Source organism: Bidens hawaiensis, unplaced genomic scaffold, assembly GCF_021521415.1.
Source record: "Bidens hawaiensis isolate Kalapana, Puna unplaced genomic scaffold, B.hawaiensis_p1.1 tig00000190_1, whole genome shotgun sequence".
Taxonomy (NCBI): domain Eukaryota; kingdom Viridiplantae; phylum Streptophyta; class Magnoliopsida; order Asterales; family Asteraceae; genus Bidens; species Bidens hawaiensis.
The window spans coordinates 929,891-949,614 of NW_027491020.1; the positions used below are offsets into that span (position 1 = coordinate 929,891).

The following is a 19,724-nucleotide window of genomic DNA, read 5'->3' on the forward strand; positions in this document are numbered from 1 at the left end:
TAAAAAAAAATAGTGGGTTTTTTTACAAATTATATTTCATCAAATTATGTTTTTCATTGTGTTTTTTACATTGTGTTTTATTAGTGTTTTCCATTATGCCTTTTCAGGCGACCTTTCCGACGACTGTTTTCTAGCGACTTTCCAGTGAAATTTTCCAGCAACTTTCCCGACCAATTTTTTGGCAAAAAAATTCCGGAGACTTTCCGGTCAAAATTCCCGGTGAAATATTTTTCGGCTAGGTGGTGGTGATGACGGTTTTGGTAGTGGTGGTTAGGAAATGAGTGAAGATGTGTCATACCCCAACCTACGACAGAAATGCCGGGGCGTGAGCTGATTGCCTACAGCTCTCAAGGTTACTATCATGTAATAATATTAGTTTCAATATCTATTAAGTAAATTCCAAATAAAACAAAATCCATACAATATCCAAACCAAAAAGAACAATAGTGCATCAACAATCTAAATTCATAAATAATATTGTCTCATTTAAATTTCTTCTAGCATAAGTCCTTAAGTGATCTTCTAACTTCAATTACTTCACATCACACGATGACCTCCATATGCGTTGAAAATAAAATAGTTTTGTCAACACAAGGTTGAATGAGCAACACACCAGAGTAAATGTACATATAGTATATATAAAAATAAGTAGTTGCAACAAGTCACATGAGAATAACAAATTAACCAAATGAGAAAGTATAAATGAGATGTCGAGAAGCACAAAGCTATAACGACTAGCGTATGATCATACTATTCCGAGATTATGTTGGACCTCTCCGAATGCGGTTCACGTAAAGCATGTAAGCACATAAACAAGTAAGGTATAAATTGTTAAACACATAAGACAATAGTTGCAGTTTTGTGTATAAGTATATATGAGAAGTATATTTAAGCATATGCCCCCAAAACGTGGAAAAAGAAGTAAATTAGTGGAATGTGGTACTCACCTCAATAGACGAACAAAGGTGAATGAGAATATTAATGATATGCGGAAATCATGTGTTGACGATAAAACCTAATAAGAAAAAGAGAAGTACGAATACGCTAACTAAATGTACAAGATTGATTATGAAAACTCGATAATTATAATTATTATTGAATTAATATTATACTCCTTTTTTAATCATAATTAATATAGTATTATATATAAAGATATACTATATCAAATAATTAGTTTGTTAATCGTATATAAAAGAAAACATATCCTTTAAAAATATTATTAGTTTTATAAATATATATATATATAATCATGAGAGAGAATAAATATTTTTGATAATTACACAAGTTTAAATGTTAGTTACACATGTGCAATAAGTCGATTCGTTGTGTAAAAAAATGATGTAATTTTTTGTACATTACTTACACTTACGTATTACACATGTGTAAAAAAAATTAAAATTTTTTTTTACGTTGAGTTCTTTCGAGTTCTTAAAACTCAAAGCGGTTCTCAAAAGAAATCAATCCTATGTATATATACGTATATGTTTACATATACATAAATACATACATACACGGACTCAAGACGTGAGAAAACAAGTATTACATAGTCGGTTTTAATAAAATAGCTTTATTTGATTATTATTAACTAGTTTGAGGCCCGTGTATTACACGGGTAATTGTTGAAAATTTTAAACTTTGGCCATTAAGTGAAACACAGTCAACAAATTAATCATATATTGTTAATACAATTAAAATTAAACTAAAATTACAAAAAATTACATAACTAAGATTACACAAATATGTTACAAATAGGTAAAAACTTCCTTTTACACTACATTTGTTATTGTATTAGCAGGTATACATTGTTTATCAAAAATCAAAATTTTAGTCCATGTCTGCCTGTAACTCTTAATAAAGTAACATATAGACCTGCTTATAACTCTTGATATAGCTATATATAGTTGTGCGTGTGACAAATATGGTTCTCCAAGTACATACAAACTCTAGATAAATTATAATATATATCCATGATACTAATAAAAGAAAAATTCATACAAATACAATGCCATAGCTTTTAATCAATTAATATGATGTCATTTGAGAACATCTCCTCAGTTTATAAAAAAAAACCATGATTATCCCAAAAACCATATACCTAAACTTTGATGATATAATTATCCTTAGAATATTTACAAATTTTTAATTAACTTTATATTTTACAATTAAAAATTGTATAATCAAGCAAAATAAAAACCGAAAATTTAAATATAACAAAATGATTTGTTTATTTCATATGAATGTAATTGCCAGGAAAATAAAAAATACATAATAACATTAAAACCATATTCAAATAATAGTGATTATTCTAAGTTAAAAGAATATTAGAATATTTAAAGTTGCATAAAATGAATGTAGTGATTCTTATTTATAATATTTGAAAGTATGGCTGCCACTGTTACACGTAACATAAAACCCAATTCAAGAAAACCCGTACCTGAACCCAAACTAACCTGACCCGATAATCTCGAACCCAAGAAAGTACTAACCTGAACCTGAACCGAAGTAATTCGGGTTGGTTCTTTGGGTCCGAATTCTAGGTTTCGGGTCAACCCGAAAATTTTTTATTTTAAAATCATATGTATTTTTAGGTATTAAAGGCTAAGCCTTAGCCGCAGACGTTATCGGAATTTAGTCTAAGTCGATTTTTCTCATTCCACATATTATGAATCGAATGTTTATTATTTTAATATAAACCATAATAAACACTTTAATTAACACTTTGAAATTCACTAATCGTATCTTGTCAATCCATATGAAGAATACTTATTATATGTAGTAAGGGATTTAGTTGAAATAAACATATAATTTTAATGTCATATAATGAAATGACTTAAAAATAAGGACCATATATGAAAATTGATTGAAAAAATGTGAGGAGGGCTATGGTGTTGACAAGTGGCAAAATTAGTAGACTTTTATTATAATAGATAAATTAAGTGTTTTAAAAATAAATATAAAAAATAACATGATACCAACTTTAAGTAAAGTATGATTTTTTTATAACTGATATCCTAAAATCAAGCGCATGTTATACAATTAGAGATTTTTGGTTTGTGCAAGGTGTAAAATATAGTCCTATGGCTTATGTGTTGCTGTTGCTGACTGAATTTTCTTGTTTGTTTGTAATTAGTTGTTTAAGATTCACTCTGGGTGTCCTCAAATGAGTCGTTGGGCATATCGGAAATGCACTAGAAACATTTTATCAAATAGACATGTAAAGGTCAAATTCCACGTTTCTTGGTTGGAACATTCCTTAGTTTATACTTTTAACGGTTCTTTATATAAATACATCACCAATATTAAACGAGGAAGAAAAACGTTACGATTAAACCAGATACAAATATTAAATATGGAAAAATGAAATTGTCGAACTTCTGATTGAACGTGATACAATAAAACTAAATTTGATCTTTTAACAGATATATTGATACAGCTAAAATCATACTTAGAGTGGGAAAAATTGAGCCGGTTCAACTTCGTGAATTTTCCAATTTAATAAGTTGCATGTTTTGCTTTTGTTTCTGGTTTTTTGTTGTTGTTTATTTTGTGCCTACTTTTATCTTGTAAGTTGTCTATCTGTTGGTTTTAAAAAAATTGGCCTAACAAAAAAAAAAAAAAAAAAATCATCCTTCGAATACAAACACAAATTTTAAAATAATTTACATTCCAAAAGGCAAACATTGTACTACAGTTATCAAAGGTGAAATGGCCAGATATCAAGACAAAATGAAAAAGAATTATACCCTGGTAATAATAAACAAAACTTGAACCAAAGTATATCGTATTGTTATATTGTCGTACTAGGTTAATACACGGGTTTTAAAATTAAAGTCTCATTCACTATCTTATTATACGATTTCGGTTCTTCAAATTGCAATAATTATGTAGAAAAATCACATCAAAACCGTTGAAAAGTTTCAAGAACTGAAAATATGTAAAAAAAAAAATTGCTCCTAAATATATTGTTGTATTAGTTTCAACATATATTGCTACCGAACTAACAGTTGTAAGAGTTTCTACCGGTAAAAAAAAGTACCAAAGAATTCAAATTGATGGTCTAATGATATTAAATTATAAACCATCTATAACCAACAAAAAATAAACTTGTGTTGTTTACTTCATGTCTTTTTTTTTCTAATTCATGCCTTATGTTATAAAACTACAAGCAAGAGTAACTGCATATTTGGTAATATCGGCAAATAAAGTGTAATACTAATAAACTTATTATATGAATTTTATCACACTTTTTTTCGGTTTCAAACATATCATCTTATTAAACTTTTAATTTTAGATGATCTTGACACATTTTACTTAACTCCAATGACATACAAGAAACTAAACAGTTATAATGTGTCACAGCCCCCGACCCCATACCCTGGGAGGGGAGCCGTGAACACGAGCGGTGGTATCGGTGTTTATTATGTAACAGCAGAAAGATTCATCAGGAACGTAGTTAGGGAAAATCATCAGAGTGTAAAACACCATGATTTTCATTTCATAAACTAGGATAAAATTCATATTTTTATGTACAAATATTTTATATGGATAACCCTAATTTACAAAACATGTTTCTTTATTCTGGTGATAAGCCACTTATTTAAGCTGGAAGGCCCGCAGACATCATTCATTTGTCTTTAATATCTCACCTGAAACATGTTTTAAAAATATTTTATCAGCACGAAATACAGGTGAGTACATTCATTTGTAAATGACACATTTTTACAGTTACAGCATTAAGATGTTTTTACACCTGCCTGCTTATAAATTAACGAAAGGTACTTGTCACTCGACCGTATCTATGACTGTGGTCATATTACTTATTGGCTAACACTTGTCCAATAAGTAACGTGTAATAGCCCAGTAGGCAAGCCTTGTGTACAAAACCCCACAATACCAGTAGTATCCATCCCGTAAGTCTACAGAGACTTAATCACTGTAATGTATTTAAAACACTTTAAAAATATATTTAAAACCATTTAGACCATCTGCCATGAGTTTAATAGGTTTTGAAATTATCATGACAGTGTCAGAAAAATAGTTGTCTCACACAAATGTGAGTGGTACAAAAACTCGAATGTCTCACCTTGCAAGTTTATTGTTTATGAGCTTCCTGGTATTAAACACCTAGTGTAGTACATATATGTATTAGTATAAACCGATAAGCTTTAACGACAATCACGAGATCGAAAACTTTACATGATGGCACAAAGTCTCACCTTGTTCAGGCCGAGCTTTGGATTCGTGTACTAAAGTCTCGATCAATCGGACAAGGTATCGTTGTAGCTACTCTAAGGTATTATACCAATACAAATATATCAGGTATTTTCCTTTAATCCTGTTACAAGTTAAGGTAACTTCAGGTTAAATAATGTTATGCATGACTAGTCATAACCGTGATCGGTTTTGAACAACATGACCTAGTATAAACATGGTGATCAGTCCATGCCTAAACCATGGTCAAGTTACACCTACCCTAGTTATAACCCTAAAGCCTATTCCTAACATTACAGAAATATTAAAATTATAAACTAAACTTAAACAAGAGATATGTACATGAAAAGAAGTTGGAAAGGCCTTGTGTGTGTGCTTGTGAACCAAAAAAAAATGGTTTATATAAGAGATGTTGACCGACTTTCATGAGTCGGTTGCTATGGATGATGGTTTATTTTAATATATAATGATAATTCCTTTTGTTTAAAATTATTATTATAGTAAATATTGTTTACATTTTCTTCAGCACACTTTCATTTTACTTTTATGAAAACGTTATTTATCTTTTTTATTACTATTATCGTTATTATATTCTTATTGTTTAGATATTATTATTATTATTATTATTGTTATTTAACGACATGTTATTATATATCATATCTCAATTAGTTATTTTATCCATTACTTGCTCAGTAATACTTGAAATAGAAATTTTTATATGTTTTTCTTTCTTTTATAATCATAAATGAGGTGTTACATAATGAGTTTTATATTTGTGTGTAAATGTAAAAAAAACTATGTAAAGAAAACATGTTCGGAACCGAAATTAATATTTTTCTTAAAATAATCAGTTTTGACCCTAATTTGTACCGACCAAACCGGTTCTTATGTGTTGCGCCTACTGACACGACGCATCCCTTTTGCTATAAGAGAACACAAGTAACAAATTTGTCACATTTACTTAAAGTGTCGAATACAAGTTGATCTTTCCCGAAATGTTCCAAGTCATACTAATGGTGGGTCTGTTTCAAGTGAAACTTGTTAAGACCCATTAAGTAAATCAGAGTAAAAAGACTGTTGCAAAGATTTTATTCGCAACAAATAAATATCTCATTGAAAACTAAACCATCATTCCTCCCATATATCAATCAATTTTGAGATTTTTGTATAAAATATAGAACACAAACAAATCAAAATAATAAACAACCAACTTATAAGAAACATATTAGTATTTCGAACACCCTACTCATTATCTTACTCATTACAATGATTTTTGTATAAAATGGGCTTGCAACACCGATAAATACAACCATTTTCCTATCATTTATAATAGTCAAGTATATTTTATGGTCTTAACTTGTAAAATTAAAAAAAAAATGAGTGTTGTACCTATAACATACAACACAATGTCATCACCACTAGGATACTCTTTCAAAAAGATATGAATTTTGCTTCATGAATATAAATGGATGTCATCAAGGAAGCAAAACTCACCATGACACCACTGTATTTTAGGGAACAAAACAACTCATTTTCTATATCTGTTTGGCCCGAAACTCTAGATGATGCAAGTTTTTGCCAATGAATAAGCACAATGAATTTCACTACCAGTTAGCATGTGACAAAATAAATGCACATAATTATTAGATCTGAAAGAAAAAGTACTATGTGCATCATCATCAATAAGCTATTCTCCTTGAGTGCTGAACTATGTCATTTTAGCAAAAATTATCAATACATATAAAAAGGTTTATTATATAGAATTAATAGTATAAAATAATCAAATGAGATGAACAATTTTCATATTGCTCAGAGTAAAGGCGAATCTTGACATCTTCTGAATCGGTCATTAATAAACTAAAAACATACAACACAAATTTACACACACTAAAATGAGTTTCAAAAGTTCTACATAGGTTCTTTTAATTCTATTTTATTTTACTTTACTTTATTACTACTATGAAATTATAGATAGATCATTAATATGGAATGTTTAAATTATTTATTAATTGTATTAGTTAGATACTTATGACTTTTAAAGTTGAACAATAATGATGCCACTTGGTAAAAAAAATTGAACAATTAGGTGCTATGTGGCACAACTATGGTTTTTTGTTTATTATAAAAGCATCCACAATGGGGTGGTTTACCCGAGATCCAGATACATGTGGCAAGGGGCGGACTAGAATCAAGCGGACTTTACCGTTGTAGCTCCAAAGTCCGGTGAACAAGTCCGGCTCTGCAGACGTGAAAAGAACGAGTAGATGTGGCCCCTTAACAATTTTAAACATTCTTGATTTTTAACAAATGGATCAACAGAACCTCATCAAAATCTATTGCAACTGCCAAGTTGATTGCCGTTTAATTTGAAGGACGATTAATTGCAGGACTAACTGTTAGAAGAAGGAGACTGTTGTCCGGGGAGATCGACTTCTATTCGCCGGCCAACGGTTTGAGTCATTCAATTCCGAATCTCCGGTGAGATGCCGATGGGGTGTTCTTTCTCTTGATGTTCAGATCTAATTATGGAAAAGGAAAAAATGGGGTGGTGAACTTTGTCTGTTTGTGATGATTTGAAGTAGGTGAGTAAATATAAAACTTGATAATTAACATATTATAAAACTATTATTATTTGATTAATTATAAATAATAAAGTTTTATAATAAAGTAGTAGGTGATGATGTATTGGTTTGTGAATGTTTGTTGTTGTGGAAGAAAGTCTGAGTTTTTCTATAAAAGTTTGAAATCTGATGTGGTGCTAACGTGGCGGTTTGCTGATGTTTGTTGTTGTGGATGCTCTAGTGGTAGATAATTTGGGTAGTGAAAACACGATGTAGGAACCTTGAGAAATGCCATGTGAGCAATGTTTTAAAAACCGGTATTTTACTTGTACCGGATTAGGCTAAGAAATGGTACAACCGGTTGAATAGTTTACCTTATAATTTCTTATAAATGTAACTTCAATCCATAAGTAACCCAAAACTAAATGATTCATATAACAAAATATAATCTAAAAGTTAATTCATATTAAAAAAAATAATGCAAAAACATTCAATTTTAAAAAAATAGTCATAAAGTTTACACGTTTGAATGTTAACTGTTGAGTTGAAAATAATTTTGAAAAAATATGGGCCACAAATATTAAAAATTTCTCGGACTTAAAACCGGTTTGCCGGTAAAAACCGGTATTTTAGACAAAAACCACCGGTACAATGTTCTAGCAAACCGGTCAAAAATATCGGATTCAAAATACCGGCTTACTGGGAGAAATCCGGTTTAACCGGTTCAACCGGCCGGTTTAAACCGGTTTTTAAAACACTGCATGTGAGTTAGGGAGGCCAACCTTATTTTGGTATGGCTATAATATTCAAAACAAGAAAAAACATATTATTAGCATATTAATCATTGGTGAAATAGGAAATAAGTTGAACCAATAAACGTAGATATATGGATCAAGATCCAATAAGAATCAATGGAGTGGAATTCTTGGAATAAAGATTTTCACATGAAAGAAAGAGGAAAACTATCTCACAAGATTTGTCATAACATCTCACAACCTACTTAGTTTATATATATATATATATATATATATATATATATATATATGATATGAAATTGCTATAATGTTACTTGATTTATTGTCTTTTCATGACAAATTATATGGACGTTTCGTTTGCACTATTTTCATTCTATTATAATATATGTACTTATATATATATAGAGCTGAGTTATTGTACAATAATGACTTATCGTACATTACATATGTGACACTGCTGGTCATCGATTTCAATTTCACGCGGTGGCAATTTGGTAAATAACCCAAACAGTAGTTCGCGATCAAATTCATCGATTTAAAATCGATTCCGATCCAAATTCAGAACTCCTTAATCTATCTCATCCAATTTCTAAACTCTAATCACAACTTACAGTATGAAATCTCAGAAGTCAAAACCCAAAATTGAAAAGAACGTCACTGAACATTAAAAATCTTCAAATTGATAAAAAATTGATTATTTAATCAGTCGAATTGATGTGTAAGAGGCTTTAGAATCATCAATCGATTATGAAAATACATATTAACACACTTAATTGAGCTCTGATTATGATTCATGTTTAAACGTTCTGCTCAAAGTTTAAACGTTCTGACCAAAATAAACACCAAAATGATGATTTAATCAATCGAATTGATGTGTAGAAGCATTTAGATTCATCAATCAATTATGGAATTGCAGAAATAACTCACTCAATCGAGCTCTGATTAGGGTTCAAAATATTATGTTTAAACGTTCTGAAACAAAACTGAATACCTATAAACGTTCTGATACGTTCAATGAAGTTCTGGATGTTCAAAAAAAATGAAGATCCTTAAACGTTCTAATACTTTCAATGAAGTTCTGGGTGTTAAAAAAAAATGGACATCTTTAAATGTTCTAAGAAGTTCTGGGTATTTAAAAAAGTTTAGAAGTTCTGAACTTCCAAATAGAACTTCTAAACAGAACTTCTAAACTAACAAAAAAAAATTAAACACCAGAAGTTCAGAACTTCTAAACAGAACTTCAAATGTTAAACCTTTAAACGCTCAGGCAAAAAAGTTTAAACGTTCAGGCAAAAGAGTTTAAACGTTCAGGCATAACCCACTAAAAACTGAAAAAATTAATCAATCGAATCTTCAAATTGATGATTAATTAGATCAATTTAAAGGTTAATTGATGAATTAGGTTCATCAATTTCAATTTCAATTTCAATTTTATCAAAATATTAACAAACCTGTGAAAAAATAATAGACGACGATGCATTATGATTGTGGATGGTGGCTTCGACAGTGGACGAAATCGTTGTACGATGAAGATTGCTGAATGGTGACGATGAAGGTGGACGGAATCGATGGGAGCAGTGGATCAGATTTGATGAAAATTACAATACTGCCACCGCTTTAAATTGAAAATAGACGGAGATACGAGTCGCGTACGTATTGTATGATAAACCATTATTGTATTGGATCCTTTATATATATATATATATGTTATTTTCAATAAAGAGAAACTAACCAACATTCATGTTGACCGTTTTTTTTAATATGCCTTTCAGGTAAATAAAGTATTGAAGCTTCGTGGAGGGCGCGGGAAAGTGGATGTGGTGTGTTTGAATAGGAGTAAAATAATAAATTGGACTTGTAATAATAAAATCGTGTCTTTGACACATGTAAACTCTGATCGTTGAGTAAAAGTCCAACTTTTGGGGTTGAAAATAATTGCTTTATTATGATTGGCTAAACGGCGTCCGTCACCACCCGAATGACTTAGTCAACGTTTCCGCTGTATTAAATTATGGTTTTCGAGGTGTGACAGAAGTTGGTATCACTCTAAGACCATTACTTTGTGAGCTTTGGGGGCATCTTAGGAGGGTGGCAAATGCGAAGACGGACGGCTTGAGGATTTTGATGGGGCCATCCTATTTTTTACTCTTATTTTCTTTCTTTCTCTCTCTCTCTCTCTCTCTCACACACACACACATATATATATAATGGGGTGGTAAAGGGACTTTAAACCACAATATGACATTATGGAGAGGGGCTTCGAAACCCCATTTCCTACGTAGCGATGACGTGGATGGGCGATGAAGCCCCTCCACAAAGAACAGTCTAACGATACTTAAGTATGAGGTTGGATATACTCTTGCTTATTGGTCTCTTCAACTCATCACAACTTTCTTAAGTTTTTCATACAACTAGTATTCGAGAATATAATATTTTAGTATTGTCTTCTATCGTCAACACAATTCTATCATTTGATCTTGTGCTTATAGAAACGAAAACACTATAAAAAATTATGTAGATTTTAATATTCTGAAAACAGGGTTAAGATTTAAAAGATAAAGATCTCAAATGACGTCCCTTCATTATGAAAAGAATAATTCTTTTTTAGTTAAAATCAGGATTAATTTTCTTATTTCATAGAATCAGGCACAATCTAAGTAACAATTAGCATGGGCCATTTATCCCTTTCTATTGAATATTTGTTGGTTTTTGTAAAGGTGTGTGTCGTAGTGGTAACGCGTCTCTCTCAAAAGATCATAACTCTTGTCATACGCTATTACCTAAGTTTAATTCCCTTTATTGTGAAGCTGCCCATATTTCAAGTGCTAATAGCTTATTTGTTGGTTTATTGATTGTAGGGCTATGTGGCTAAATTATTGCAATACCAACTCTTTGCAATTTAATGCTACCAAACTTTGCAGCATGTTCTTGTTGATTAAAAATGGAAAGAGTGTTTGGTTCAACTAGCAATCAACTCATGAATTAATGTAGACTTGTTCGCTATCTACATTTTCAAAACCTAACTTCTATATTTCGGTTTATCTAAAAAAACGATTATTGCTTTATTTTAGAATTTTGACACCCAAAATCTTTTGAAACAAAAGTGAAGTAAACGTTAAAAAGTTACAATCACATGTTTGACAAGTAGTATTAAGACTTTGTTAACTTATGTGGTTAAATATTTGTCAAACATTAAGCTTTGTATGAAATGAACAGCTTATTTGAGAGCAAAAGTAATCAAGCAAATGTAAACAAGAAAACCATAGCAAATAGTTGACGCTTGTTCTACATTCACAAGTGCTAGAAACTAAGGTGTATTTTGGCATGTCCATAAGAGAACGTTGTGTTTATATAGATTAAAAGAAGCCAAGTATGGTAAATTTAAAGTATTTGTACATTTACCTTTGAATTATAGATAATTTATCAAACAAACGTGTCTAGTAAAATCTCACTCATATAGTAGGGAAAAAGGACGGTGGTATGTAAACAAGTCTTTTCTCTTACACAAAAGATAGAGAGTCGCTCCTACCGACTGGCCACCGAGACCCTTGCTCTAGTAAGTGTGTGTACAGTGTATATAAACATGCAAATGTGGAAGTACTGTTTCAAAATCAACCCAAACTTTTTGACCTTTTAAGATGTGTGTATTTAACATCCATGTGTCAATTTCGCGCTGACGTGCGATGTCCATGAGGTATTAATAAGGGTAAAGATTCAATTCGTGTTTTAGATTCAATTGCTAAAAGATTATCCGGTTATTTACATCGAAACAAAATTGAAAAGTTTATGTTCAAACCATCAATTTCATAAAGCGTTCATATTGTTTTGGAAAAGACTTTGAGGTAATCAAAATTATAATTATATGTGCATTTGGTGTGAATCTACTAGTTAATAAAATATAAAGTCTGTAATAAACAAAATAAATAGCCTAAGACGGTAAATAAATTAGTAAAAGAAAAATCTGAAAAATTCTATCCAACAGCAATCTAGTTTATTGGTTAACTAGTCTAAGCCCGTAAGTGACCGACACAAATGAAGACGGATCAAATGTACTCAATGTGTGGTTTTTGATCCAATCAGATTTGAGAAATTAAGGTGGTTTAAACATATACATAGATACGTACGTACGTACGTATATGGTATGTGATGTTATGTGGGGTTTGACAAGGGATGTACAAATTGAGATGAATATAATAAGAAGATGGTGAGCCAACCTCTCAATGCAATTGGGGATCCTACTTGTGCCTAAACTTGGACCACAAGGTTGGGGATGAGAAAGTGGAAGGTAAACCAAAGCCCACAACCCACCTACACTCCATTTTTCTCTTAACTTTTTCTTTTCCATTTTTAACCAGCTTCCTACTCATACCTTCTAGAAACACTCCTACAATCACCAATATAAATATAAATATAAATATATAAATAATGTAAAAATAGTTAGAGGCGGGTTATTGTAGAAAGGTCCCTTGATTTAACGTTTGAAATTAGCACTTGAAGTCATCAAGAGGCAATGCATGTCATTGGGTCGAGGGGTAAGTTTGTTTGCACAACAATTACGCACATAGTTAAATATTCATGCAACCGATTTGTATAATTTCACACATACATAATTCTTCAACTTACATAAATAATTACGCAACTTATTGATAAGAATGCAACTTATGTTTATGATTCCGCATATATATAACTGCACGCAACATATATGTTTTTAACAAGAAGATAATTTTTTAAAAGTATAGCAATATTATACTCAAATTAACGATAATAGAATGCTCGATACTATCAATATTTAAAAAAAAATTATTTTGTACAAAAAAAGTTATATGCGTTTTGATAAAAGGAAGAACTTTAGGGAAAAAATGTCAACAATTACCGGATCTCTCTATTTTACCCATTCAAGCATTTTAACGTTTGAAATTGGTGATGTGACTGTCTTCATTTATCTCGTTCATTGGTTTCATGATGTGGAGGTCCAAAACCTTTGCTACACTTGGTAGGATAAGTACCCTTTGTATTTTAACAGTTGTTATTACTTATACATAACTCATATATTACTTTAAAAATATAAACTTGCTTCCATGATAAAAGAAAAAGTGCACGACAAAAGAAAGGTTCACCAGAAACACAATGTGGGATGTTAGTTCCAACAACATAATTAAATAAATATGGATATCATATGGGTAGTAATTTAATGCAAATGCTGTTGAAGAATTTAGGAAGGTTAGCTAATTACTCTTTTATGATTATTGACCTAAAAGTTGTTCAAAAGGATCACACTTTTGTGCCATCTATTCACCTCTTACCTACACCTCACTTTACACCTATTTGAACCTCCCTCATCCTACTTTTTTTTTAAATTCCTACCGTATATACAAATGCAAGATGTATATTGTCCCGTACCCTACGTAAGTTCGTATATTTACCGTATATGTTTAGACGTAGTTTGTACATATCTTGACTATACAAATCATGAAAGTCAATGCATGTGACTTTTTCTATTTGTAGAAGTTTACATACAAATAAGTTTTACATTCATATTCCGTTAATGGATATTTTAAAACATGGTTCTAAAATTAAGAATGCTAAATGCATTATGCCTTGCAAAATAATGTTATTTGACTGGCTTTCTTAGGTCTAAATGTGAGACTTTGATCATCATTGCCTTAATGTTCTTTATAAGATATCTTTCTTCTTCTTCTTTTTTAAATGACCAATAAAGCCAATTCTTTAAGATATATAAATATGGATCATTTTGATCATGCAAAATGATCATTTAAAATAAATTAGTATTACACAACTAAGTATATATAGGTTGAACCAAGATTGTGTTAAATTATTTATAATAATATCCTTGAAATCTAAATACATGATGGCTTACTATGTGTAGCCATCCCGATAAAAGTTTGTGTTACAAATATCATCTTATTTTTTATGTTTTATGAGTATTATTTACCTTTACCTTTACCTTATATCTCTATAAAGAGATCCAAGTCTCAAAATCTCATCATGTCACTTTATAGATTAATTAAATCATCTTTTTGAAAGAGGAAAATAAGCCCTTTCAGCCTTATGTATTATTTTGGAATAAATATCTTAATCATATGTAAGTAACAACACTCACTAAATATCTTTTGTTTTTATATAACAGGATATGGTAATATCATCATCAACGCAAGCCCACCATCCACCACTCCCTTAAACCTGTCTCACCAACTCGCATCTAGAAGCAATTATATTTTATATACATTATACATATGTATATCTCTCTCTCTCTCTCTCTCTCAACCCATGGCCCTATATAGTCAAAACTCAAAAGCTTATAAAAACCCATATCAAGTACTCAAAATTACTACTCAACAATAAATAATCAAACAATGGGAAGGTCTCCTTGTTGTGAGAAAGCACACACAAACAAAGGTGCATGGACCAAAGAAGAAGATGATCGGCTTATTGCATACATAAGAGCTCATGGTGAAGGCTGCTGGCGGTCTCTACCCAAAGCCGCCGGGCTCCTCCGCTGCGGCAAAAGCTGCCGCCTCCGGTGGATCAATTACCTCCGCCCTGATCTCAAACGTGGCAACTTCTCCGAGGAAGAAGATGAACTCATCATCAAACTCCATAGCCTCCTCGGCAATAAGTAGGTTCATTCACCTTTTAACTTTTAACTTTTTTCTTTTTTCAAGATTTCTTCAAATTATAGACTTTTGTTTGTAGAGAAAAAATATTGAAAAATACCCATATCTCAAATTATATACATATTTTTTTTTTAATTCTGCAAAACGTGCAATTCCTTCTATTTTTCAAGACTTTTTCAAATTCTAAATTATTTTTGTAGAATAACAATACCCATGTCTAAAACTTTATATTTTACAATTTTCCAAAACAACTTTAATTTTTTTTTAGAAAAAAACAAATTTCTTTTATTTTTCACAATTTTTTCAAATTCTTAACTTTTGTAATAGAGAAACAATACCCATATCACAAATATTATATTAGTTATATTTAAATATTCCAAAACAAGTTTTATATGCATTTTTATTAATATCCTATTTTGGAAAAAAAATAGGTGGTCTTTGATAGCCGGAAGGATGCCAGGAAGAACCGATAACGAGATAAAGAATTATTGGAACACCCATATCAGACGAAAGCTTTTGAACCGTGGAATTGATCCGGCGACCCATCGGTCAATAACCGATAGTGACAACCACCAAATTAATAGCATTCCCGCCACCGCCTCGGCCTCGGCCCCCAACCATAATGTTAATTCTTCGCCGGACATTCGGAAGACAACCACCATATCCTTTGCAACCACAATTAAAAACGAACTAGAAGATGTTAAAATCAATCATGATGAATATTCCCCTCGCCGGAAAACCTCGCCGGAAAATCAAGAAAGATGCCCGGATTTAAATTTGGAGCTAAGAATTGGCCCACCACATGATGAACCCAACATCGTATCATCATCATACATACCACAACATCAACAATCTGTTGAGTATCATCATAAAACATTGATGACCGGCGGTGCATTTATATGTTTTGCATGCAGCATGGGTATACAAAACAGCAAAGAATGTAGTTGTACCACCAGCCTAAGTAGTAACAGCACTGGTTATGATTTTTTAGGTTTGAAAAATGTTGCCTTGGACTATAGAAGTTTGGAGATGAAATGATATTGTTTCTAATAATTTCCCCCCCTAAAAAGTATATTAATTTCTAGATGATTTTTTTTTTCTGTATATTATTCTACAATGATAAAATCATTTATAGAAAAGAAATAGTGATTCTTAATTCCATGTGCAAATGTCGAACTTAATATCTGTAAAACGCATTTAATTTAATAAACATAATTGAGAAACCTTATGATATAGTTGTATTTCATTAGATATAGACAGTCTTAACAGGTTTAACAGATAAGAGGCGACGCGCGTAACACAAATATCAAACTTGAATACGACTCGTTTAAATACTTTATATGTCATGACTATAAGACAGTTTTATGTTTTGTGTACCAATAAGAGATAATGAGGGAGTCTAGCATACTAATTTCAATTATTTAAGAAAATAAAAAAATCACATACCGCACTTTTTTGATTAACAAGTCTTATCGTGTCCTTAATAGGTACCCAATTGGCAGCCTTAAGTCAAATACATGTACATATATGTCAAATTTAATTAAAATGATACATTAGTCAAATACTCACTCTACTACGGGGGAGGGGGTGGTGCAAAGCTCATCACACACCACCTCCAATGGTGGTGTGCCACATCACCAACCTCAAATCCATCACATGTGATGGATTTTTACTAGGGGTGGTGGTGTGATGGATTTCCACTCCATCACTTGATTTCCAACGGCTCCCTCCTAGATTTTCACCCCATTACTTGCGTGATGGCCATCACGCCACACTCATCCTCACGCTTGACAAAAGAACCGACGGCGGTGTGCTAAGAGCCATCGGTGATGGTGGGCTTCTCACGCGGTGCCCTGTCCCTCCTACATACGTGTATTTGTGCATTTTATTGTATGGGTATATATTATTAGGTTAAACTGTATCTGTACAACCATAAGTATGTAAACACATATTATATATTTATTCTATCGTCACGTATTTATATAAAAAATGTAGTGTATACAAATTATGTAGACTCACCTTTAAAAACAACCATGCAAATACGGCAAAAAAAAAGAAGTCGGTACACGATAAAAGTAATGTATAAATATACACTTAATAAAGTAATTAAAACAAATAACTTAACCTATGATTATATAAAACTAACTTTGTTATTTAAGTTTTTGTGAATGTATTATCTTGATTGAAAGTTATATGACCTTGTCTCTAAAGCTGATTTCAAGTATTTAAAAGAAGAAGCAATCATGAATTGTTGAACATAATATAAATGAGGCAAAGAAAAAGAAATGGTTCACATTTTGTCCCATTATGTGGAAAAAGGATGATGCATGTCACACAAAGAGACGACTTTGAAAAGAGTTTTGGGGTTGTTGCTTTGGACTCATATATGGATGGATAATACACCATACATTACAGTATTAGGTGTTTTCTAAAGCATATATAAATCAAAACTTGTATTCTTGTAGTTTACAAATAAGTAAAATACTATTTAAGAAATCAAACTTAGTAACGGGTGACTAGTTTATTTCATGTTAGACTAGCCTCTTAATGGAGCGAGAGGATGTTGGATACTCAATCTTGAGTGGAAAAGAATAAAGGCATATGCGTAAAAGAAGGTCGAAAACAAACCTCGAAACTTAAGAAAAAAAAAAGATATATGAATACTCAATGGCGGCATATGGCAAATTGGCATCCATGGTTTTGATGCAATACAACTTGACAGTTGTTGCAACATACGATTGCAAGAGCTTTTATCATGACCGAGAAAACGACAAATGTGGTGCCATAAGGTATGACGCAATGTGCGGCAATTTTCAAGTAAATGAACAGTTTTGTTCATGAATATATTCTACTTGTGTCTTCGAAAGTGTGTACTATTGCCGTATTATGAGAGATAAAGTCGATGAACCTCAAGCATGTCGATCAACTGAAAGTCAAGATAACACACTTTAAGAAAAATCTAAGGTGTTGCTTGTTTTTCAAAGGTAAAATGTCTGCTAGTGGAGAAACTTGGACTGAGGCAACGGGGGCCGAGTTCAAAATGTATACAAAATTTCACAAACGAGGGAGGGCCGGGCTCAAATTTTCGGCCGAAAAAAGGCTAAAACTTACACTACGTATAAAAATTTTCGGCCAAAAACAGGTAAATTTACACTACTGCGTAAAAAAACAGGGGGAGACCGGGGCCACCCCGGACCTCAATGAAGCTTCGCCCTTGATGTCTGCAGTGTGCGGACCACATCTGTATAAATCTGTAGAAGAAGAGGTGGACCAAAACCTCTGTAGTATGCAAAAAGTATACTTTTGTTTTTAACATATATAGACTGTTAAAATAAACTGGTGATGGTGTATAACTGTGGTAGTGGGTGGTGGTGTATAACAAACCACAAAAATAAAAGGAAAAAGTAAAGAAATGAAAGGAGAGAAAATTTCCATCCCACATTGGTGGAGGAAAGAAAATGAGAAGCTTCCGCCATGGTATAAATAGGAGTGTAAGTCCTTGTCCCACATCGTTAGATTATAAAACTAGTGAGTTCTTTAAAAGAAAAAAATTTCATATGTTAATGTTCTTATAAGACAAATCACACCAAGTGGTCCTAGCGGAGGGTGTGAAGCACCCGAACGCGCACGGGCTCGGCGATGGGCGCATTTTGCACGCTCGCATCGCCGCGAGCCGCTCAAGGGCCGCCTTAGTATTTTTGTGGAAAATTAACGCTTAAGGGCTGCCTTAGTATTTTTGTGGAAAATTAAGATTATCCCGACATGGAAGCTACGCAGATGAGACACGTCGCATGCCACGTAGCATGCCTAGGGCTGACTAGGCGAATTAAGATTATCCCGACGTGGAAGCTACGCAGACGAGACACGTCGCATGCCACGTAGCATGCCTAGGGCTGACTAGGCGAAGCTACAAGATTCTTCGCGATACGCGACGCCTTTTTATTTATGGCCATCGCGTATCGCGATGGGGTCCAAAATCGGCTATAAATAGGATGAGAACTGCACATTCATTCTTCGTCCCACAACACTTTCTCTCTGAAATTTCTGTATATATATTAAGAAATAATATAATACCCGAGTTATTGTAGCGATATCCTGTCACACCCCAACCTATGGCGGAAATGCCGATGCGAACTGATTGCTCACAGCTTTTCAAAGGTTACTATCAAGCAAGATTAATAAATAACAATATCTATTTAATTTATTTAAATAAAACAATTACAGTTAAGTACATCAAATATAAATAAACTACAACATGATTAATTATTTGTATCCTAAAAGGGCATCTCTACGTGATCTCCATCTTGCTAAACAACCAAGCTGATAACCTGCAAATGCGTATAAAATATATTTTTGTCAACAACACATGTTGAGTGAGTAAAACACCAGTTTCAGACACAACAGTAATAGTATATATATAATATAAATCTTGGCTAATTGATCAAAGTGGGTAGGCTACTAAAGAAGAAGGAGTCACAAACTGTAAGGCCCCGAACCCGGTAGCCTTACTTTAGCGTCGGATTTACTCATAAACACAGTTCTTACAAATCAGAGTTCATTAA

At 32.1% G+C, this 19,724-nt stretch overlaps 1 protein-coding gene across 1 annotated transcript; it reads left to right on the forward strand.

The window, feature by feature from the left end:
- Positions 1 to 14,545: 14,545 nt before the first annotated feature.
- On the forward strand, positions 14,546 to 16,215 carry LOC143587458 (myb-related protein 308-like). Its single transcript, XM_077068768.1, has 2 exons — positions 14,546 to 15,164; positions 15,594 to 16,215. The coding sequence occupies exons 1-2, from the start codon at positions 14,902 to 14,904 to the stop codon at positions 16,198 to 16,200; spliced, it is 870 nt and encodes a 289-aa protein (XP_076924883.1). The 5' UTR covers positions 14,546 to 14,901; the 3' UTR covers positions 16,201 to 16,215.
- Positions 16,216 to 19,724: the final 3,509 nt, after the last annotated feature.